Source organism: Ursus arctos, unplaced genomic scaffold (assembly GCF_023065955.2).
Source record: "Ursus arctos isolate Adak ecotype North America unplaced genomic scaffold, UrsArc2.0 scaffold_31, whole genome shotgun sequence".
Taxonomy (NCBI): domain Eukaryota; kingdom Metazoa; phylum Chordata; class Mammalia; order Carnivora; family Ursidae; genus Ursus; species Ursus arctos.
The window spans coordinates 1,465,182-1,489,962 of record NW_026622997.1 but is presented as its reverse complement, the minus strand read 5'-3'; the positions used below and the strand labels follow the sequence as shown (position 1 = coordinate 1,489,962).

Genomic DNA, 24,781 nt, shown 5'->3' with positions numbered 1-24,781 from the left:
ACAAAGGAATGGACTAGTGTCCCAAATAGGGGGAAATATGCAAAACCTGTGGAGCTTTTCACAATAACATGATGCAGATGCTCTAGGATCACTAGTGAGCATCTCTGGAAGCTGCATGAGTCCATGGACTTAGATTTTGAGCACCCACTTGCATTAAAGCATCAGGTAAGGGAATTCCCTTGATAGATGTCAGAGGAAATTCTAGATGACACAGGGAGGACACAATCGTCTTAGAAGCTCTGGCAGTGAAAGTCTCCCATCAAAGGGGAAGTCATGGCCCAGTCATCTGGAGTCATGGCCCCTGCAAAGCACCTTCTTCATTGCTCCCGTCACATCCTTGTTCCGCAGTGTATATATGATGGGGTTGACCATGGGGGTGACGATGGTGTAGAACAGAGAAACAAACTTGCTCTGATCCTGGGAGTGGTTATTGTTGGGCTGGAGGTAAGCGTAGATGGCCGTGCCATAGAACAGGGAGACCACCGTGATGTGGGACCCACATGTCCCAAACGCTTTCCTCTGCCCTGCAGATGACTTTATTCTTAAGACTGCCCTGACAATCCGACCATAGGAGACTGTGATTAAGGCCACAGGGATGAAGAGAATGATCACACTGACAAAGAAGATCTCAGACTCATTCACAGTGGTGTCAACACAGGCAAGCTTGAGCAGTGGGGGGACCTCACAAAAGAAGTGATCAATTTTATTTCTCCCACAAAGTGGTACAAGGAAGATGAGCACTGTCTGCAATAAGGAGTTGGCAAAACCAATGACCCACGATGCAGAAGCCATGAGGGCACAGAGACGGGGGTGCATGACCACTGTGTAGTGTAGGGGCCTACAGATGGCAGCATAGCGGTCAAATGCCATGACCCCTAAGAGAATGCACTCTGTGCAGCCCAACCCTAGAGAAATGAAGAGCTGAGCCACACAGCCGCCAAAGGAGATAGACTTGTCTGTTCCCCTGAGATGAACCAGGAGCTGCGGGACAGTGCTGGTCGTGTAGCACAGGTCAAGAAAGCTCAGGTTGGAGAGGAAAAAGTACATGGGAGTCTGAAGATGGGGGTCCAGGTGGGACAAGGCAATGATGGTGGTGTTTCCCAGCAGAGTGAACAGATAGAAGATCAGAAGAACCACGAAGAGGACGAGCTCCAGCTGAGGCCGGTCCGAGAAACCCAGCAGGATAAACCCAGTGAAAGAACTGCCATTTTTCTGTTCCATCCTCTGTTAGCACATGTTTCCTGTCAGGACCAAGCGTTTATCAACTTTTAAAAGAAATCGTCAAAAAAATAAACAGTTGGCGGGGTGCAGGGAGGTGGATCTTTCATGTTAAAGACAGGGCTGTGGGTTTTATCAGTAACTTTTTGAAAAAATGATATACTCTTTAAAAATGACTTAGCTCCTCCCAGTACAGTTCCATGTTATCACAAAAAGTATGTCATTAATATTTGGTATAAGAAAAATGAAATAATGGCCCTTGTGTTGGCATCAGTCATAGATACAAAAGGTCTTTCAGTCTGAGCTTAATAAGACTTAAATGACTATAAGTATGTACATAGGGGATGAGGAAAAAGAGAGAGAGCCATCAGAAAGAGTCAAAAGGAGATGCAGACAGAGGGAAGGACGTTACTGTAAATACGTGTCTCATGACCGTACGCACACTTCACAGGCAATAGAATATAATACAATATAATCTTGAAATGCATTCAGAATCAGGAATTGAAGACCAAGATTGTACTTACAATAAAAATTCGATTACATTCAAAATATCACTACTAGTTCTACGCAGAAACATTATAGCAGAATTGACTCTTTAATTTATTTATGAAACGTCCACCGTTTTTGTTTTTGTTTTTCTGTATGGGAGCAAAACTATATACTCAATCACAGAGAACCAAAAACATCACCCCAAACAGTGCTTACCTTTTCCCTAAAGATGCTTAAAATTACTGTACCGATTTAACAGGAACTCCAAAATCCATTGGCCTGCACATCCGTAGAAATCAGATCCCTAAAATCCAGTGGCCAAGACTTTCCTCTTCCCTCTGCAGATTTCTGTTTCACACATGAGCAACCAGAGCACGTGAAATTCCTGAAAAAGGCAGGAGTAGTCACAATAACATTCTAATCAGAATAAACATTTTAAAAGTTATCCAGTTGCATAATCGATGTACACAGTATAATGCTTTCCATCACTCCCTATAATAAAATAATTAAATAGGTAAATACATGGAGATATAGACAGATACATTCTCAGAGCAAAGAAGGTCAAAGCACTAGGATGGAAACCTTGAAGTACTAAGGGAAAGGATAACGAAAAGGATATTTTCATATTATACAAGATCTCAGACATCCATTGACATTAGGCTCAGTATCCCCTTTCTGGAGCTGGTCAGAGTCATTCACACTAGATCAAGGACGTGGCCAGCTCTCAGGTGAGTCTGACGACCATTGTCACCCAGCTCCTTAGTACTGAAGAAGCACAGTTCTGTCCCAACCAAACAGATATCAGAGAATGACTATTTCAGTTCTATCATGTTCAAATAGTTAGGCATACAGTACATTTTTAATTCTTATAAGAAATTTAAAATCTGAATCAGAGTAGACCTACTGATATGTGAAAGAAATTGGTACAAAACTGGCCTAAAATAAATGTTTGTAAAATCTGAATAGAGGATGTAGAGTTGACACTATTTTATATGTCCTCTAATTTCCTGAAAGTTGTGATCAGTATTATCCAGAAGAAAAAAATTATGCACAAATATTTCCTGATAGAAGTAATTATAAAGGTTATTTGAAAGAGTCCAAATGTGCAACAAAAGAGAATATCCCCTGACTCACATCTGCTCAGAAGAGCAAACAAAACAAACCACGGTTCAGTCTCACGCACACACGCACAGATACAGATAGTTTTTGGAAATAAATCGCTGGCAACTTTTTAAATGTGCCTCGTGAAGGATGCACTCACCAAAGTGAAATAGGACAAAAGTGAAATGCTAACTCGTCCAAGGAAAGCACCAATATAAGAATGCGTCATCAGAAGAAGAATATATTTTAACATTGTTCTATCCATAAAGCCTAAGAAGACACGTGAGACAAGAGAAAACTCTGGCAAGATGAACTTGTACAAATGATTTGCTGCTTTACAAGATTGTGTGTGTGTGTGTGTGTGTGTGTATTTTAAAGAATGCTGAATAACTGCCTATCTAACACGTATAATAATGACTATGATTTGAGGTTGAAAAATAAAATATGAGGCAATGGACATACCCAGTAAAACAGAAAAAAAGAATGTGACTGTCTCTCTGTGTTACAATTGCTTCCAGTGCCTTCCTGGAGAGCACCCTGGGAGGGAACTAGAATACTCATGTCGTAGTCTCTCAGCTTACTTTTACTTTTTTTCTCATTACATCCAGGAAAACTATTATCCTTTAGCGACACTGCGTATGGGAAAGACCAGGCTGTGCATTGGCTTCTCCCATCGAGCCTCAAGAGCATGTTCTGTGACCTGGGTCACGTTGTTCCTTCCTCCTCCCATCCCGGGCATCCGTCCCTCTGCAACCTGTGTGCCCCGCCTCAGAGCACATGTTCCAAGAGAAAGAAATATGTTTAGACTAAGGCTAATAAGAAATTTAATTTCATTTCCTTCTCACCACATTTAAAGAATTGTGTAATTAGACTAACCATCATCTTTGTGTAGGTAGGTATCAAAGTACTGATTGGAGTAAGAGAGATGAATTCGTCTAAGACAAACTAGGTAAATAATTCTGGCCAGAAAGAAAAACACAGCCATGCTAGGTAAGGGGCACAGAATGGTGTCCCTAGTAACTATCATGATATGATATAGAAAAATCCAGTTACAAATCCACACATAAATTATTACTTTGCATATAAAAAATAAATACTTGACAAAAGCACGTGTTACGTAGAGAGAGAGAGAGAGAAATGTTATAAGGTAGAATAACAGTAAATAGATTCTACAAAACAAAAAATGGCATTCTATGTAATAATTACCATCAAAAAAAGAGGGGCGCCTGGGAGGCGCAGTCGTTAAGTGGCTGCCTTCGGCTCAGGGCGTGATCCCAGAGTCCTGGGATCGAGCCCCACATCAGGCTTCTCCGCTGGGAGCCTGCTTCTTCCTCTCCCACTCCCCCTGCTTGTGTTCCCTCTCTCTCTGCCTGTCTCTCTCTCTCTGTTAAATAAATAAATAAAATCTTTTTTAAAAAAAAGAATATAATGGGAAATGATATCTCACAAGAACACAATTTTATGATAATAATTAAGAAAACAGTCATTAAATGAAAGAGGTTAAATGTTCAGTACCGGCGCGGAAGCTGTAGAGCGATTACCTAAGTGTTCACAGCTGACATACACGTCTGCCGATTCCAGCCGAAGGACACGTATTTCCGTAAACCAGACGCTCACAATGACAAATACACACTGCGAAGACCACAGATCTCAAGGGAACGTCTGTACTGAAGATATTTCCAGTACGTAACAGTCACGGGTCTGACTGACGTGCACGCCCTGCCCTGCACAGGCCTGGGTGAGTCCTGCATCAGCCCTGCAGCCTCAGGGCTACGACTGAGTCGCTGTCGTTTCAGTGACGCATCCGGCTCCAAGGTCCAAGCCAACCTCAGATCAGAACACGCCCCTCAGTAGGAAGTGCAGCAGATTTCGTCCTGCCTGGGCATCGGCAGCCTTTGTCTACCCCACGAGCCTGTCACTGCTGTGAGCTGCCCCCACCCTGTTCCTGAGACCCCCTGGCACAGTGGCTCCCCTTCAGCTGAGGGCCAATGTCTGAGAAGGGAATGGCTGTGAACCCTGCAGCCCGTATTCCTAACACATCGGGCAAGGACCGGAGCAGCAGCCAGGGAAAGAGGGTCTGAGCAGGACACCAAGAGCATCATGCAGGAGTCCAATCCCGATCCTGTGCGAGGAGACAAGGATGGAGCCCAGTGTCCCTTACACCTCACCTCAGTGCAATCACACACACACACACACACACACACACACACACACACACCTTGTCATTTGCCTAATTCATCCATTAACTAAACATTCAGGTTTCTTCCTGCCTTTTTTCTTCAGATTGTTATTTGTACTCACTTGAATAATCATCATTTCTTATTAAAAGTAATGTCAAAACAGAGAAGCGCTGACACAATATTCACAACATGGAACTCCCCTGTTGTATTTACAAGCACTTTTAAAACTCCATGATATTTTATGTTTTCGATATTTTGATAACTCCTAAGGGAGAAAATGACCATTTAGAAACTGTTAATACTGACAATGAGTTTTATGCATAGAGAACAAATATTGTCTAATTTCACAGACAATAAGGACCAAAGGGAAAGCAGGGAAGCATATACTCCAGTAATTGTACACATACGCATACTCTCTAATTATGTTACGAAGGCCGTACTTTATTACCACTATAGATGCGTATTTAAAGTATTCTCCACGTGTGCATACACAGGTATAAGGAATAGACTACAGTACAATGAAATGTCTGGGAACGATTGGGGGAGTCTATAATGAACAATGAAATTTAGTTCTTATATTTGGTGAATTTCCATGGTCTGTTCCTTTAGACAATGGACCATACATACAAACCAATACAACTTTTCTGCTTCAAGAACAATTGCAACTGAAAATTAACTTGCCAATTGCTGAAACAACACAGAGACCGAGTTCCATTTCACTCACCTTTGTTCACCTTCTCCGCGGGTTCTAGCTAGTTCCCTACGTCCTTTCCAAGTCACTGCCTACACACAGTACTGGGACTGGCACTGGGACATGCAGAATCCGACGTATGCGGTAAATGCAAAGGTCAGCTACACCAGCACTGGCTTTTCCATAGATTTTTCCTAAACAAAAGGACGCTTTCTCACGATGACTTCACGTGTCTTCAGGTGGACAGAGATGTGCACGTTGCCTCTAGGACGTAGGAGATGAAGGCAATAGCAAACTCTCACTATGGTTTCCCGAATGTAATGACCTGCCTGGCGACAGTGAGACCCTCATGAGCACAGGAGAGGGTGTTGTGACCCTCGGCTGTGGCTGGGCTGACACTGAGAACCACATGTGTTTCCCTGGCTGACGTCTCTGGGGAGCAGACGCCCCACACTGTTAATGAGGCCGTCTCGCTAGCGGTCCAGAGATGACAGTCCTCAGGGAGAATGAAGATCGAGGACAAAGCCAGAGGAGACCTCATCTGTCTCTTTTATTACTTCATATATTTAACAGAGGACAAATAACTCCCTAGATCTCCCCAGCTACCTTTGTCTCATCTGTCAATGACGTACATATTTTATAAAACATTTAAGAGCTTTTCGTCACAATTGCCCAAATATTACATATAAATATATAAGTAACAGTCCATTCAGTTACTTAATTTTTAATGTAAATATGTAAAAAAATTCTTAATTTCATTCATAACCAACGTATATATGAGAATCACAGAGCTGTTAGGCACATTCTTATCTTTACCATGAATATAAAGGAGGGCAACCAAATTCTACAAAGATTCTAATGTGGCAAAAGAAAAAAAAAAACCTCAAATCCTCTAAAACACTCTTCAGTTTATATCCACAGGTTTTAATGATGTACTCAAACAAATTTAAAAATTATCTGTGTTTTCGGTGCTTGGGTGGCTCAGTCAGTTAAGCGTCTACCTTCGGCTCAGGTCATGATCTCAGGGTCCTAGAACTGAGCCTCAAATCAGGCTCCCTGTTCAGTGGGGAGTCTGCTTCTCCTTCTGCCTCTGCCCCTCCCCCTTCTCATGTTTGCTCTCTATCTTTAAAATAAATAAATAAAATATTTAAAAAACATTATCTGTGTTTTTAATAAAACATACATGGTTTATTTAAATTCAACTAGTCTTTGCATTTAAGTTCCAAATGATTTTGAGTTTATCAGAATAATTAAAATAATCACTACAGAAAAATAGAAGGAAGTTGGTGGGTGATTTGTGGTTATTTCTCATAGGTCTGTAAGTTTCAATTCCATTTATCATGTTTAGCCAAAAGAGATAAACTACTTCCCACTAAAAATGTTCCTAGAGTTGAATTTGCTCAGTTATTCCCAGTAGTTAGATTCCCTCTTGGGAGTTAGAGGGAGAACTGGCGACACTATAGTCCAGGTGACCTTTGAAGAGGGAGGGAATCACAGTCCTGCTATTAACTCTTTGCATCCCAGGCCTCACTCACCGGCAGCCTTACTCGCTCAAATGCTTCGGTAACGGTGTGGCATTAACTACTGCTGCTGACCCGCGCTCACATCCTAGATGCGTCTATCCAGGGCACCGCTCAGGCACCCGCCCCAGGACACACATACGAGAACGGTCAACAGCAGCGTGGCTTGTATTCGTGGAAACTGGAAACAAACCAACTGCTTGTAACAGTAAACTAGGTAAATCGTGTCCTGTTTTTGTAAAAAGAGTACTCTACAACAATTTGAATAAAACTGTAGCTACACAGGGACGCCTGGGCGGCTCCCTGGGGGAAGCGTCTGACTCTTGATCTCAGGGTCACGAGTTCAAGCTCTGTGCTGGGCTCCACGCTGGGCTCCATGCTGGGTGTGCAGCCTCATCAAAAGCAACTTCAGCTGCAAAATAGAAACAGTGCTTTTCACACAAAGTGCTGAGCAAATGACGGACGTTACGAAGTAACCCTTCCCTCTACGTAAAGCTAAAAAACGCAAGACGAACTATTCTTTATGAGTTCAAATATGGGCGTAAGACTACAGTTACAGTAAAAAATTATAGTAAAAACTAAAAACGATATCAAAAGGCTGATTACAACAAAGTCAAGATCGAAATAGAGAAAAGGTGTGCAGCTGAGTAGAGTCCGAGGTTCCATCCGGGTTCTAGTTAAAAGCGTCAATATCATGACCCTTCACCTTTCCATGATTCTTTAAATTGAACGTATTTTTATATGACAATGTTGTGCCAAGTATACCTATGACAATAAGAAAGCAGGAAACAAAGAGGCTATAAAAAATAATATAAATGATGAAGAGTAGTTTTTAAAAGGATGAAAGTGGCTGATAAAATCACATTTGGAAAAGCTGACTTTAGACAAAAAAGACACACTACCGAGGATTTGTAAGGAATCACACAGGTGGACTGCAATGAATACCTGTCGAAACGGGATTTTACAGAAAAGCAACGTAACTGAAAGGGAAGGCACCAGTCTGCTTCTCCAGCAGGAGCCTGGACACCATCCTCTCTGCAAAGCGCGAATTGTGAGCACAGTCTTTCATCTCAAAGATCCAAACTGCCACCAGCTCAGTCCATTCTCCCCCAGGCTACTTCTGCTCTCTGAATTGTTCCCAGCTCTCTGATCCCCTTCCTCACTCCTTGTCCTCCATCCGAGGGAAGCCGTGGGAAGAGCCCAGCCTTCCCAGTAAGTGAGATTCCACCAGCCCTGCCCTGCTGCCCTGCGTTGGGATCCGTGGTTAGCCCTGGATAAACAGGTGAAGAGCCCACGTGGGGAACGTGAAAAGGAAAAGCCTCCAAAAAAGGGAGAGACAGAGAAGACAAATCTAGAAGGACAAAGAACAGAAGCTGAAAGAGACGGGACATACAGATAGAGATTCCAGTTACACAGAGAGCAGAGAACACTTCCTAAAAGTGAAAACAGGAGGAAAATGACAGAGAAACAATAAATTGATGGGAACAGAATTCTCAAGGTACAAAACTCTCAGAAAGGACTGAAGTCATTACGAGCGAGGTAAAACACAGGGCCGGACTGCAGAGCACCACCATGTTTGATTATTCCATACGGAGGAGTAGTTCGCTTCTAGAAGGAACTTTCACACACACGCTCATCTTACACAAAAGGTGGGACATCTTCCCCAGGTTCACCTGCATTTCTACCCAGAGTCACCGGTAACAAACGTGCTCGCCCCTGTTCAACACACCACACAGCCCCTCACCCTCCTCTGCACAAGGCGTGACCCTGACGCTTTCATGGAAACCTTCTCCCAGTCTGGAGCTGGACACTCCATTGCTCCTGTGGGTTCTGGAAGGATGTTCCCAAACTACTTCATCTTGATGGGAAGTTTCTAGAACCTGAACCAGCTAGTTGCAGTGATTGTGATGAGGATATAACTGAGAGCCCCAGAAGCCCAGAGGTGTGGAAAGACGCCAGAGATCACTGGCTACATTTCCCTCGTCCTCTCCCTCCCACTCCCAAACACACAAGCATGTACAGGCGCACTAAACACGTGCATTACGAAGCTTCCAGTATTTGGTTTATTATGTCTTGTTTGAATAATTGACCACTGAACAAATCCCTGCTCAGGCTGCTGAATATACAAGGAAACCTAAAACAGTTTGAGCCAATTTCTACTTTCCTACATTAAAATTCTTTTAACTATGGCCATTGGGGAACCAACCCTATAATTCTTATGAAATTAAATTCTCAACATAATTAACACCTTGACATTTTAAGTTATAAAGATCAAGCTTATAATCACAGTGAGGAAATTTGAATGCTCAGAAAGCTGCCTAAAACCTTAAGAGCACTTGATCGCTGCCCTTTGGTAACCTTTACCCTCCACCTGGTAAGAGTAGGGCCTTATTAAAAGCAATTGAAAAACATTCCAAAGTCCCATGGAAAGAACGTAATTTTGGGGTCTGTATGTCTAGGTCCACATTTTGGCCCCATCACTTAAAACTGTGGCATTTCAAGAAGAGGATTTAACTTCCCTGTTCCAGAGTGTGCCCACCCTACATTAACAATCATGTGGACTCTCGGTGCTGTGGGAAATAAATAAGATAGAGAATGTGAGAATGCCCAATAAATGGGAAAGCACTGAGTAAATGCAAAGAACCACTAGCAGTTCTGGCTAACGTCACACGTTTTCTGCAGTTCATTTTCCCACTCACCTGTGTCGAGCCAGGCTACCGGGCACTCTCTGCTTGAAGTGGCCTTTGTGCAGCTTTCATCGAACTATTCAGCCTGGACATTCTCACATGTCAGTGACCATTACTATTCTGATTCTGCTAAATTCAAAGTCCTTTACCTTCAATTCTCTTTTTACCCATCTCCCCTTTAAAAATGGTGGTTCTTCAACTGAACCACCAAAGAGATCATTGTCAAAGGCCATCAAGCTCTGAGTCCTCTCTCCAAGTAGACCCCTATACTGTCCATTGCCAATCCTGACATACTTACATGATATTTATATGTCTCCCCACCGAAAGTGGTTGTATTTGTTTCCTGGGGCTGCCATAAAAAGTACCACACACTGGGGTCTTAAAACAAGACACTTATTCTCTCACGCTTTTGGGGGCCAGTCCAAAATCAGGTGTCATCCAGGACACCCTCTCCCTGAAGGTTCTAAAGGAGAATGTGTTCTATGTCTTTCTCTTAGCCTCTGGTGTTGCCAGCAATCCTTGGCATGGTTGTTTGTTTGTTTGTTTGTTTGTTTGTTTGTTTGTTTGTTTTTAGAGGGGGAGACAGAGAGGAGGAACAGTGGGAGAGGGAGAGAATCTTAAGATCCAAGCCCAGTGCAGAGCCTATGCCGGGCTCGATCTCACAACCCTGAGATCATGACCTGAGCTGAAATCAAGCCCTGGATGCCTGACTGGCTGAGCCATGTGCCCCGGTCCTTGGCAGTCTTTGGCTTATAGATTCATCATGTGTCCGATCTTTGTCTCTGTGGTCACCTGGTGTTCTCATTGTATCTACCTGTGTCTCTGCTTTCCCTTCTTATAGGACAGTGAACATTCTGGATTAAAGCCCACCTTCACCACGTATGACTTCATTTAAATTTGATTAAATGTGCAAAGACCCTATTTTCAGATAAAGTCACATTCTTATGCACCAGGTGTTGGGACATGGACATATCTTGGGGGGGGGGGCATGATTCAACGCAAAACAGAAGCTTTTCCTCTTGGCTTCTCCACTTCTAAGAAAGGCATCAACTGACCTCTCAGTCACCAAGACTGGCATGTTAATGATACTGTGGATACCCTGATAATTCCCCTATGGTCACTCATCATATGTTGCCCTATCTCAGGCTGCCCTCAAGCTCCATATCCTGATCCAGGTTTAAACCCAGAATTCATGATGTAAGATACAGTTTTCCCCATGTAATAGCTGTGTCATATCGGGAAAAGCCCCTACCTTCTCTGTACTGATTCTTTGTCCAGAAATTGAGGGGATTTACAGAAAAACCTCCTAAAATTCTTTCCAACTTGGAAAGTTGTAACTTCTATTTTAATGTTTTTATTTGAGAATAGTTGACACACAATGGTACATTAGTTTTAGACGTACGACATAGTGATTCAATTTATCTACACGTTATGCTGTGCTCACCACAAGTGCAGCTGCCATCTGTCACCATACAACGTTATTACAATATCACCGATCATATTCCCCATGCTATGCCTTTTATTACCTTTACTCATTCGTTCCATGACTGGAAGCCTGTACCTCCCACTCGCCTTCACCCATTTTGCTCGCCCTCCCAACCCCTTTCACCCTGGAAACCATCAGTTTGTTCTCTGTGTTTATACGTGTGATTCTGCTTTAGTTTGTTTATTTATTTGTTTTGTTTTTAAGATTCCACATATAAGTGAGGTCATATGGTATTTGTCTTTCTCAGTCTGATTTATTTCACTTAGCATAATACCCTCTACATCCATCTATGTTGTTGCAAATGGCACAATACCATCATTTTTATGGCTGAGTAATGACATATATATAATATACACATCTTCCTTATCCATTGTCTATCAATGGACACGTAGGTTGCTTCTGGATCTTAGCTATTATAAATAATGCTACGATAAACATGGAGTACATACATCTTTTCAAATTAGTGTTTTTGTTTTCTTTGGGTAAATACACAGCAGTATAATTATTGGAGCGTATGGTATTTCTATTTTTAACTTTTTGAGGAACTTCTATATTGTTTTCCACAGTGGCTTCACCACTTTGTGTTCCCACCAACAGTGCACAAGTCTCAAAAAAAAAAAAGTTGTAACTTCTCCTAACTGTATTTATTAATTCTTCACCTCCCAGGTTGAATTAATTATGTAACCAATGCCTTTAAAAAACAAAAGAGATTGCCAAAAATCAAACAAAACAAAGTCTCATTAAAATAAAAGGAACAGACGGGGCACCTTGGTGTCTCAGTCAGTTAAGCATCTGCCTTCAGCTGAGGTCATGATCCTGGGGTCCTGGGATCGAGCCCCACATGCATCGATCTCCCTGCTCAGCAGGGCACCTGCCTCTCCCTCTACACCCTGCTTGTGCTCTCTCTCTCTCTCCCTCTCTCAAATAAATAAAATCTTTAAAAAATAAATAAAAAATAAAAGGAACAAACAAATCTGAGCCAAATGTTTCTCCACGTGGTACATTGGACTGGAATTGCTGAACCTACATAAAGACAGCAGGGATTTAAAAAAAAAAAAACTGGGGGGGTACCTGGTTGGCTCAGCTGGTAGAGCATCCAATTCCTGATCTCAGGGTTATGACTTCAAGCCCCACATTGGACAGGGAGATTACTTAAAACAAACAAATAAAAACTGAATAATTACTGGACAAATTCAACCCAGGGAGAAGTTCTGGGTCTTACTGGAAGAAGGAAAGAGAGGTAGGAAGTTGATGCCTTTATCTTCCCAGATCCTCTGTCACTGCTCTGCACATAATGGATATCCAACACATTTTTCTTTGAGTGGTTAATTAATTTATTAGATAATAAAAATCAAAAATTGATAGCCATTTATCCCAGAAGAAGAGAGAAGGTATTTTGAATATGAATGAAGAAATGGAGGATTTCATCAGGGACAAAATAAGTGTTTATATACACGAAATAAAATTGTTTTGTTAATTGGAATAGATTTTTTTAATATAAAAAATGAAGTAACAATAAGGAGGCATACAGCTAGGAAACATATCTAAAAGTTTAGTTGATATCTAATTAAATGCCTTGTGGGGGCGCCTGGGTGGCTCAGTCGATTAAGCATCTGCCTTCGGCTCAGGTCATGATCCCAGGGTCCTGGGTTCGAGCCCCACATCAGGCTCCCTCCTCTGCGGGGAGCCAGCTTCTCCCTCTCTCTCTGCCCCTCCCCTCTCTCTTCCCCTTCATCTCCCCTTCCCCCTCCCCCTCCCCCTGCTGGTGTGTGCTCTCTCTCTTTCTCTCAAATAAATAAATAAAATCTTAAAAAAATAAAATTGCTCTAAAGCTGCTCTAAAGTGGAATTATTCAGTCTATCGATTTGAATTATTCCAAAGTGTTTGTTGCAGGAGAAATGTGATTATCTGACCCAGAATACCAACACGTGGTACATTAGCTAAGAAATCTGAAGAAACAGGAGACTGGACTAGCATTTTCAACCAAATACCATCAGAGAAATGGAGGCTCAACAGCATCATTACTTCACTGCTCTGCTTCCATTGTTAGGTCTAATGAGCTGAGAACTCTGGAAATGATCGTCCTTTAATTTGCAGGAACTTAGACAGCAAGGGTACCCACCAGCACCTGTGCAAGCACAGTGGGGCCAGAGCTGGCCCCCTCGTGCACGGAGACAAGCATCAGACAGTCCGATTCGAGAGCCTTTAGCTCCTATTAGGGATCATCTTTACAATGGCAGAACATGTGCTTTGAAAAGTAGAGCTGAAAACCTTGGACATTGTCTATCACACAACATAAGAACACCGTGAAAGAGGAGAAGGCAGGCAGGCTAGAGGCCTCAGGACCTAAGGAACAACATCGTGGTGAGTTCCCTGAGTTGTCGCCTTCCCTCTCAGATGACAGGACTCAGTGCTGGAGAAGCCACCATTCCAGAAAAACCAATGGGCACAGACCAAAGAAAAGCATCAAGGAAGACCTCATCTCTCTAGCCAAAGGACTTAGAAGAGCAAAAAAACTTTTCAACACTAACCACTGTATTCCAGAAAAGCCTGTGGCCCCTTCCCACCCCCCCAACTCCACACCGATGTGATCTCATGGCAGCCTGGTGGAAATGCACAAATGTCATCAGCACCCAGGAGTAATGTGGCCACACCTCTCCGCTGCCCTGAGTGAAGGCTCTGTGGGGAGGAGTAAGGAGGCCCCCGTGCCCCTCCCAGCCAGTGTGGTATTAGCAGAGCCCTAGTGGGTTTACACTCGTGGGTCCCACAGGGCTGACGCAAACAGAAACAGCTCCTAATGGCTATCCACCCAATTCCCAGGGCAGCAAACTGAAACACCCAGATACTCTGTGAAAGAAGCCAATTTTCAGGTCTTAGTAGCTGCATTGGAGTGGGGGGGGGGGTCTAAAAGAACACCCACCAAGGGCCAACGGTAAGCCTTTCCGCAGGCCTGGAGGCCGACAGGCACCATCTTCGCTGTGCACCTGTGGGTCTCTGAAAGGAGCTTATGCACACATCTGGCACTCCATCTTCTGTGGCTGCTGCCCAGAGGACACATTCCTCGAAAGACGCGCTCTGGTGGCCAGTGGGGCTTGTGTTCCTGGGTTTGACAAGACAAGAGCAAAACAGAGACAATTCTTCAAAAGCAACACAGAGGCAAGAGTCGGACATGCCATCTTCCCAGCTTCCCTTGAAAGAGGTATATTTATAAATTTTCCAAGCTGCTGTCCGATGGTCCACCTTCCAATCAGCCTACATCAAGATCCTCCCTTTTGGGACACGAACAGGTCTTTGCAAATCCTCCAATACTGGGAGCCACTTAGAACAAAATGGAGCAGAAACGTCCCACAGTTGAGAAAGAGATGGAGACAGAGGTGGTGGTGGAAGCACAGAAAGGACCTTCTTTAAGCCACTACATTTCCAGGCTCTTTTGTTACGGCAGCTTACCCGTTAATTTACCTGATGAGTTTTCCCCAGACTTCTCCGGATTTCCTCCCCATTGCATTAGACTCCAACCCTCCACTGCCCAATCATTAAATGTTGACGTGCCTCAAACCTTGGTCTTAGGTGCTCTTCTTTCTCTAAAATCTCTCCCCATGAGATCTCCATCCCTCTGGCTACAAATGTCTATGGCATGCAATAACACCAAAATCCCTGTTTACAGTCAGGATCATTTCTACAGGCCCCCAGATTCTGTGTCTTAGCCAAGGCTTTCCCAGAAAACAGAACTCGAAACAAGGTTTGTATGCAAGTACGTGGTGCAGAATGCGATACAACATCAGGAGTAAAAGAAGGGGAGCAGAACAGGGAGGAAAAGTGGGCTTGTCATCAAGTGTGCCACCAGTGTGAGTAACTGGGTGCTCAGTCACAGGTATTCCCCTGAAATAGGTCTTAGAAGACATCCCAAGCAGAAAGAAAGAAGAAATATTTACCCATCAGCTCCCATTCCCCATTGGTCAAAATTCACTGCATGGGGTACTAACTGCCCCATGACCACTAAGCAGTCTCCTCATCCTCTACCAAGGTGTTGGAGCATCAGAAGAGCTGTAGACAGGGGCGCCTGGGTGGCACAGCGGTTAAGCGTCTGCCTTCGGCTCAGGGCGTGATCCCGGCATTATGGGATCGAGCCCCACATCAGGCTCCTCCGCTGTGAGCCTGCTTCTTCCTCTCCCACTCCCCCTGCTTGTGTTCCCTCTCTCTCTGGCTGTCTCTATCTCTGTCAAATAAATAAATAAATAAAATCTTAAAAAAAAAAAAAAAAAAGAGCTGTAGAGGCCCAAGATGAGGCATTGTAAAGTTGCACCCAAATAAAAATAGAGCTCACAGAACTAACTACTGCAGCAGCGGTTGAAATAAGAAAAGATGTGAGACCCCAAAGATCTCAGGTGGTACTCAAGAGGTTCCTGAAACAGTCCACCCCTGGCAACTTTAAGATCCCTTTGTGTCCAAGCAAACACAGAGTCCCCTGCAAGGTGGTGGCCAGCACAATCTCTAGAAAAAAATTTTTTTAATTTTTTTTTTTTAGGTACGTTCCACGCTGAGCCTACTGATCAAGAGTCAGAAGCTTAGCCAACTGAGCCACCAGGCACCCCACAATCTCTATAAAATCTTAATGCAAGAGATTTAGTAGAGCACCAGACTAGCTCAGTAGGTGACCTTGCGGTTGTGGGTTCCAGCCCCACATTGGGTGTAGAGATTACTTGAAAATAAAAAAAAAAAAGAGAGAGATTTAGTAAAAATGCTACAATCTCACTGCTACAAGCTGTTCAGAAGCTTTTGACGAAAAGTAGACTTGATTTATCCTCAGCTGTCACTTTAGACTGTGTTGTTTGCCTGGAATGGTGGTCCAGACATTTATCGTCAAGGGAACCATACCATTACTTGTCTTCCTCTTATATAGTCATTGTTGCTATAATTCCACATTCACACCCAGGCTCCAGATATACTCCTTCCTTAGCTTATGTGTAACAATCACATGATCTACACAGTCATCTGCATGATAATCAAGGTCAATCATACTCCACCAGCATCATAAACCCTTTCTTCACTTACTGGTCTAGTGGCGTGAGGCACCCAGAGTGGCCATGAGGTAGTCATAGCTTCAAGTTCAGTGAAACCCCTCCTGTGTTTCCTGATGGAAACATTCTCTTCCTTCAAATCAAATATGGCTGACCTAGAGGTACAGGGGTGAGAAACACAAACTCTAAAAGCATATCATTTGGAGAAATGGTAAAAAAAATAGATAGATGATAGATAGATAGATAGATAGATGATAGATAGATAGATAGTTAGATAGATAGATAGATAGATATAATATAGATATAGATATATAGATATATTATCTATATATATCTCCTACTTTCCTCCTAATAGATAGATAGCTAGATAGATAGATAGATAGATAGATAGATAGACAGATAGATAGATAGAATATAGATATAGATATATAGATATATTATCTATATATATCTCCTACTTTCATCTTTGGTTGATTGCAAAACTGCCCACAGTTTTGCCCTCCTTCCTGAATCTATGTCTTTTTGCCATGTGACTTTGAAGCCCCTCCACCAAGAGGCAGAGTCTTTCCTCATCCTTTGAAACTGGGTTGGTCTTGTGACTTGCATTGGCCAACAGAATGCAGTAGAAGTGACACTGTGCCGGTTTTAAGCCTAGACTTCAAGACGCCTTTCATGGTTCTACTCTCTCAAAAATCTGCCCCTACCATATGAATGACCCAGGCCATCCTTCTGGAGGATGAGAGATCACATTGAGCAGACAGGTGTCATCCCAGCTATGGCCATTCTAGAACACTAACATGAACCCAGCTGCTACCTGGAGGCATTTGAATGAGTCTACCCAAGACCAGAAGAGCTACCCAGCTGAGGCTAGCCCAAATTACTGACTCACATAATTGTGAGATAAATAATGGTTGGTGTTTTAAGCTTCTAAGTTTTAGAGTGGTTTGTTATATAGAAAAAGCTAACAGATGCACAGCCTTTGGCATCTAGACACATATGTTGTAGCACTGGGGACACACTACTATATATGGCTATTTTTCCATGCATATACACCATCCTGAAATATGGCATCCCCAAACTTCTGGGTGTTATCCCCAAGCTGACGTATTAGCTGAGGCTTTACAAGGCCATACCACTATTACATCAGGCTGAGTGCTTTATGGGATGGAGTACATGATAAAACTGGTGAATCTTGACCATGTGCCCATTGTCTCATCTCCTTTGCCAAAAAAAAACAGGCCCTCTTATCTCAGGCAACATTGATAAATCAAGCACTCAGAAGTCCAACAATGATGTTTACAGAATGCTGCAATCAGGGAAGACAAATCCTATATTTAGAGAATAAGTCAACTCATGCTGAAAAAGGTTATTTGTTTTTGGTGTAATGTTTGATATTTGTTATTTTGGAGCCTCTTGGAAGGTAGAGGGAGAGACATGTGTTACAACCCTTCCTGGGAGCCTGTGAACAATTTAATTCCTTGAATCTCCCTGGAGGATTATCTGCCAGGTACATTATCCCTAGGGTTGCAATTGGGAAACCCTCAAAGGGGGTAAAGTAATTGTTACTGGAGCTGAGGAAGCTTGGCAAGATTGGGTTCTCAAGAACGGCAAAGAAGCTATAAACTCCAGTGCTGGAGAGTCCTGAGGTCACTCCAGCTCTCACCACACCGGATACACTTGCCCCAAGAAGCATCCCATCCCTCAACCTTGTACATCCTGGATGAGGGGTAATATTCCCTTTTTTAAAATTTCCCCATTACCCTTGAGACTTAGAAGCTAACATCTCGTATCAGAAGATTCCTGATACGAGGATCTAGTAAGTGTGCTGGAAAGTGAACAGATGTGTGAAGAATGGAGAAAGCAAGTCTTTAGATAAGCAAGACAAGTTCAGGTTCTACTCGAGGCCACCAGGCATTGTCTAACATGGAGTAATGCCGTTTGTGGACCAAATGAATGAATTGATTAATAAATGGGAGCCCTCCCTGTGAAGCTGTTAAATCCTAGATGCGGTAGTGGCTCAGTGAAAAGTGGACGAGATTTCAGATCAACTAACTCAGGTCCTGGCTCTGCTGACACTCTGAATATATAATGAGGATATGTGACCTGTGATCATAGAGGTGTTACGAGGATTAGCAAACTATGAGAACAATTACTGTGGCATCAAGTACTTGATAGTGGTAAGCCTTGTCTTTATAGTTTTTCTATCTTGGTGAAAATTTTATTTTTACACAATTTCAGAATTTACTCAGCTGGCTTCATGTATTTTTCATTGTTTTATCATGTTTCCAGAGTGAAAACATTCGGTTGATAGAAAAGTAGAGGGGAGGGGTCTTTAGTGTTATCACTGCTACCCCATCCTCATGCACCGATGAATTCGATAGAATCTATGGTTCCACATCCAGAGTATTTCCACATGCCCACAACTCCTTCTATACGTCTCCTATGGATTACTGAAAAGCTCTTTCTGCTCCCACCAGAGTATCTGTTTTCTGGAATATTTCCTTTGTACATTCTCTGTAAATGAATGTTTCAATATTCAGATCAGTTCTTTAACAGAATCATATAAAGAGTTTAGGATAACAGTTAATAATAGGCTTGGGTCAAAATGAAAGAATACTAGAAAGATACGTACCAATGGGCGTGAACTTGGCCCAAGCTAGGAAAAAAGAGAAGGAATCTGTGTCTTCAGAAGTGAGTTTGGGAAGAATTGCTAGGTCAGGAAGGGTCAAAGGTGCAAAGGTGAGAGGGAAAGTAAATAGGGGATATCCTTTTAGATGAACAAAGCAATTAACAAAGGAGTCAGGGTTGAAGTAGAGTGCTATGTGACTCTCCCCTTTTGCTGAAAATCTACTTTAATCTTCCCTCTCTGCAGGCAGGTTTCCTGTTATTCAGTTCACATAGCATAAACTAGCAAGAGCCCATATTCTAAATTTTTATATCTCTTTTGCCCAAGAACTAAGTCATTTCACCTGGCATTTCCCCCACCATCTCCAAAGCTCCTGGAGTGTCAGGGCAGAGACTTTGATGGAAGAAGAGAGAAGACTACAGGAGCTGTTTTCTCTTGGGAGTTTCTCTTTAAGCAGAAGTGAAGGATTTACACACTAGTAGCAACTGTCGAGGCAGAGACGCATTCTACAAGTTCTGTGTAAAGTGGAGAAAGGCATGGCCCTTTGCATCCAGAGAACCCAGGGCTCATTCAAATTTGTGTGTAGAATGCCTTTCACACTTCTGTTATTCAATCACTGGAAAAATAGTCCAAGGGAGTTTCTCTATTTCCTTTAGTTTCTGTCACCAGACTCTCCACTGCTTTGGCTAAGATACAAGACAATAGGGCTGGGTGGAGAGCCAAGAAAAGAGCCCCAGATGGTGTTGTCTTGCACGCTCTGGTACGCAGCTCACTCCTCCCAAAAAAACAGTCTGTCTTCGCAGGCAAATATAAATCACTGTTTGTAAAGCTGGGTTTCCCTATGCAAAGATGAATAAGATACAGTCTATGTGCTCTCCAAAATAACATGCAAGCAAGGAAGAGTCATGAAAGCAAAGCAAAAACAAATATATAAATATTTACATCTATATATGTATTGTCAAATGCTATATAGCCTAGAATTAAAGTCACTATAAAGTATACATTGAAGACACATGTTGTTATCTGATATAAGAAAAAGCTTCTGGAGTCTTTTAGAGGCATATTCATTTATTCAACAAATACATATTGATCTGTGTGTTTGCGGTATTGTCAGGCAACATTCCACACATATATTGGTTTAAAAAGAGGATAATTTCCTGCTCTTATGGACCTTACATTTTACTGATGCATATCAGAAAATAAATAAATTATTTTATAGGAAACAAGAAAATTCCAGGTGGTGGTGAGTGATATGAAGACAAAAAGCAGGGCAATGCAATAGAGAATGTCTTGAGGGAAGTTTTAGGTAAGGTGGTCGGAGAATTTCAAAGTGAAAAAAGCCAGAGATATGTGAAGTTTCAGTATGTGTCGGGAAATTCTAAGGGTGGGAAATGAGTCACAGCAAGAGATAAGACAAGACAGGTAAGAAACGGATAATGAAGAACCTTGTGTGCCATGAGAAAGAACTGGGAATTTAGGTTGAAGGCAATTGAAAACTATTGGAAATTTTTAAGAAGAGAAGGAGGGAAATTCTTGTTTAAGAAGAAGACTTCTTTAGGAAGGAGGAAGGAGGATTGAAAGGGGAAGACTACAGTCCTCTTTCCTTCCTTCCTTCCTGGGAAGGAAGGCCAATGTGAAGGTTATTGCAAGTATCCACACGAGAGTTGAGAGTCTGACATAGTATAATTGAGAACAAAGAAAAGCAGTGTGGGTGTGAGAAAAGTCAGAATATCAACATGGCTTGGTCATGAACTGGATGAGGCGAGGATAACCCTAAAGTTTCTGGCTTTGGTTTACAGCTCCTCAAGGGTAGAGACCATGCCTCTCTTATTCACTGCTATTTCCCAATGCCCAAAACAGTGCTTTAGTTGTATTAGATGTTAAAAATCTATTTGTTTAATAACAATATTCTGAGTCCCCCAAAATAACATCAGCAGGGCTTAATGATTGATTGGATGTAGAGGTAAAGGAGAGGAAGAAGTCCTGGGCTGACTCCCAAGTTTTCCTTTCTTGAACAACTGGACAACCGGTGGTGCTGTTCACTAATAAAGGGTGCCTGGAGGGAGGAACAGTCTCTGAGCAGGGAGGAGAATATGATGGCTTCGGTCTGGGAAGTATTAGACATAAGATGTTTGTGACATCCAAGTAGAAACATCCAGAGAGCACTGGGAATATGAGTCTGAAGATGAGAGAGAATTGCACTAGAGAAATAATTTAGGATGGAGTGGTATACAGATAGAATTAAAGCCATGAGAGTGAACAGAATCATACAGGAGTATGTGCAGGATGAAAAGAAAAGAAAGCATAAGACAAAAAACAAACAAACAACAACAACAAACAGAGGAATGCCTATTTTATGGGCTGTCAAAGGTAGGGCATTTTGCAAAGGCAACTGAAAAGGAATGGCCAGAAAGATTTGAGAAAATCTGAAAACAAATTCAAGGAAGAGCTTCTCAAGAAAAGAATTCTAGGAGGTCTAAAAACATAAGGACTAAGAAGTGAACATCGGGTTTTTCAAGACTCCAAAGAGCAATTCATTGGAGTGCCTGAGGCAGCAGCAGGTCGGCATGTGGGTATGAGGGAATGAAGCCCGTGAGGGGTTGTGCAGTGGGGAGAGAGTCAGGAGGATACGCAGAGGTAGACACAGATCTGGAAAGGGAAACCAAAGGTGGGAGAGACTTCAGCTAACAGTCAGAGTCCGGCAGGGCGGGAGAACACGTAGGTTACAGAGGAGGAGTGGGTGGGGGCGCCTGGCTGCCCCAGTCAGTAGAGCAGGCGGCTCTTGATCTTGGAGTTGTGTTTGAGCCCCACATTAAAAAAAAAAAAAAAAAAAAAGGAGCAGCTGAGGCTCTGGAGATGTGGGACAGGAAGAAAGGAGAGAAGGAGCGATGAGTAGAGATGCAGGTAATTTTCCTGCATTGGTGGCAGGAAGTTGAGCACTTCCATCCGACCGTGGTTCTGTTTTCTCTGTGAACATAAGACAAGTGATGTGAAGGGACATGCTGGAGGCTCGAGGAGGGAAGACTCACAACAGCCCTGTGGAGACTGGGAAAGAGCCCGGACCTACCCAGTTCTGGCTGGGCCCCAGCAGCTTGCATTTATTAAGTAATCATTCTTTGCTGGGAGTTTTGCAGACATGGACTCTTTTCATTGTCACAACAACCTTTAAGGCAGTGCCATTATCACACAAGGGAGAACTAAGATTCGGGGTAGCTAAGTGCCTTGGTCACCCAGCCCACAAGTGATGGGGTGTGCTTCCAACGGAGCCAACCAGAGCCCACATTCTCCGAGACCTTTTCTAACCCTCAGACAGCCCTCCGTTCTTGGGCAACTATCTCATCTGTGGATGTGAACATTTGTCTTCTTAACTGTTTTCCAGGATAGTATTTTTCATCCACGTCCTGATCCAAGTTCCAGGAACTCTTGCATTGCGTTGTGTTTTCTACAACTCCAAGACATTCAGCACCCAAAGTAATCACGATACCTTATAGCCATGAACCCCCTTTTTTGTAGTTAGTTAAAATAATACCCCAAAAAAAACATTAAAAAACTTGTAAATCTGTAAAGTTGACATAACTTTCTCTGTGTTTAGTTTTATCTACTTGTATTATACAACTACATGTGTCATATAACTTTTTAACTTCTTTGTAAATATTTTCCCATGTCGCTCAAAGCCTTCACATAAACGACTTTTGGGAGGCTTAACCTTTTACACTTGTCAAGCATGGTACTGTATTTTCCTTTTGACTCTTGAAAAGCTAAGTTGGCTTATCTTCTTCTTATAAATCCTAAATAATAAATGTCTGACTGTTTTCTGAGCAGGATGGTTCATAGGATGTTGAATAAACATCTGGAAAATTTCTCTCATTTAAGTCTCAAAGTTTGGCTTAGAGTCACTTAGTGTGTCACACTCATGGACGTACTCCAACACACAGCTGGCAGCCAGGCAGTCACACAAAGTGCAGAATATACAAGAGCCACCAGTGACATCACAGGTAGGGAGAGCGGAGAGGTATAGAGGTCCCTTGGAAGTCCTGGTGAGGGGCCGTTCCAGTAAGGGAGGATAAGTAAAAAGTCAACTGATGAAATGGAAGGACATACCCACAGTCAGTGAAGCTCAGGAGAGTACCAGAGAGGCAGGATGGCCTAGAGAAAATATTTAGTACATGAGATAAGACTATATGAATAGACAACAAAATAAAAGGGGAAAAATTTTTTTCTGTCAAAAATATTTCATCCTCTTGGTTTTCATGCAGATATATCCACACAATGGAAAAAGGAAACCAAACCAGTGTATCTGAATTTCTCCTCTTGGGCTTCTCAAGTTGGCCAGAGCGACAGGCTCTCCTCTTTGTACTTTTCCTATGTCTCTACTTAACAGGGCTGTTTGGAAACTTGCTCATCTTGCTGGCTATTGTCTCAGACCGCCGCCTCCACACACCCATGTATTTCTTCCTTGCCAATCTGTCTGTGGTAGACCTCTGCCTTCCTTCAGCTACCGTCCCCAAGATGCTGCTGAACATCCAAGCCCAGACTCAGACGATCTCCTATCCTGGCTGCCTGGCTCAGCTGTATTTCTGTATGATGTTTACCAACATGGACAATTTCCTTCTCACAGTGATGGCATATGACCGTTACATGGCCATCTGTCACCCTTTGCATTACTCCACCATTATGACTCAGTGCCTCTGCGCCTCTCTGGTGGCTGTGCCTTGGGTCCTTGCCACTTTGAATCCCCTCTTGCACACCCTTATGCTCACCCGTCTGCACTTCTGCTCTAACACCATCCACCATTTCTTCTGTGATATCAACTCTCTCTTCCCCCTCTCCTGTTCTGACACCAGTCTCAATCAGTTCATAGTTCTGGCCGCGGTGGCGCTGATCTTCGTGGTACCTTCAGGGTGTATCATGGCATCCTACAGTCTCATCATCTCTGCTGTGATGAAAATCCCTTCTGCCCAAGGAAAACTCAAGGCTTTCTCCACCTGTGGATCTCACCTTGCCTTGGTCATTCTTTTCTATGGCGCAATCACAGGAATCTATATGAGCCCCTCATCCAACCATTCACCTGAAAAAGACTCAGCCGCATCAGTGGTCTTCATGGTCGTAGCCCCTGGGTTGAATCCCTTCATATACAGTCTAAGGAACAGTGAGCTGAAGGGGGCATTAAAGAAGGCTGTGGGCCAGACCAAAACCTTCTGCCAGTGATTTGGACTCACTGAAAGGCATTCAATAAGAGGCAAATCCTCATCAGTTCATCATTTTCCTTCTGGTCGTAGTTACAAAGTTGTTACCAAATACCTAACTAAACTGGGCAATGACCTAAATTTGCTACCCAATAACAGGCCTTATCTATTTGAGCTCCTGAAGGTATTATTGTTATGGGCAAACACGTATAGATGAAGTCCCTGAAAATTACAGTAAGGATATGAAATCAACATTTGAATGCATCGTTAAGAACTCCCAGATGGTTCAGGGCAACAGAAACATACCATGGGGAGTGAAGAATAGAGGACCCCCACAGGCCTGTCCCCCTGGAGCAAACAGGAATGATGTAACCACATCGTGGTGCATGAAAAACAGTAAAGAAAACTAGTATGTAACATTAGGTTCAAATCATAACTGCAATGACAGGTTAAAGAGAAAAGACATTGGTGAGGGTGTAAGAGGTCAAGTAAAGCTTTGAGAAAAAAGCCGCACGTAATCTGGATCCCGGACATTGGTGATTTTTACATAGAAACAACGAGATATTCCAAATCCACAAG

The 24,781-nt window shown here is 42.8% G+C and overlaps 2 protein-coding genes across 2 annotated transcripts; one reads left to right on the top strand and one right to left on the bottom strand.

The window, feature by feature from the left end:
- Positions 1 to 282: 282 nt before the first annotated feature.
- LOC125283530 (putative olfactory receptor 2B8) lies at positions 283 to 1,221 on the bottom strand. Its single transcript, XM_048225540.1, has one exon. The coding sequence runs from the start codon at positions 1,219 to 1,221 to the stop codon at positions 283 to 285; it is 939 nt and encodes a 312-aa protein (XP_048081497.1).
- A 22,061-nt stretch (positions 1,222 to 23,282) lies between these two features.
- LOC113248171 (putative olfactory receptor 1F12P) lies at positions 23,283 to 24,224 on the top strand. The gene has a single exon (XM_026489573.3). The coding sequence runs from the start codon at positions 23,286 to 23,288 to the stop codon at positions 24,222 to 24,224; it is 939 nt and encodes a 312-aa protein (XP_026345358.2). The 5' UTR covers positions 23,283 to 23,285.
- The last annotated feature ends 557 nt before the right edge of the window (positions 24,225 to 24,781 follow it).

What these genes read in the sequence shown, in the direction of transcription:
- LOC125283530 (XM_048225540.1), bottom strand. Translation starts at nt 1,221, where the DNA reads ATGGAACAGAAAAATGGCAGTTCTTTCACTGGGTTTATCCTGCTGGGT.
- LOC113248171 (XM_026489573.3), top strand. Translation starts at nt 23,286, where the DNA reads ATGGAAAAAGGAAACCAAACCAGTGTATCTGAATTTCTCCTCTTGGGC.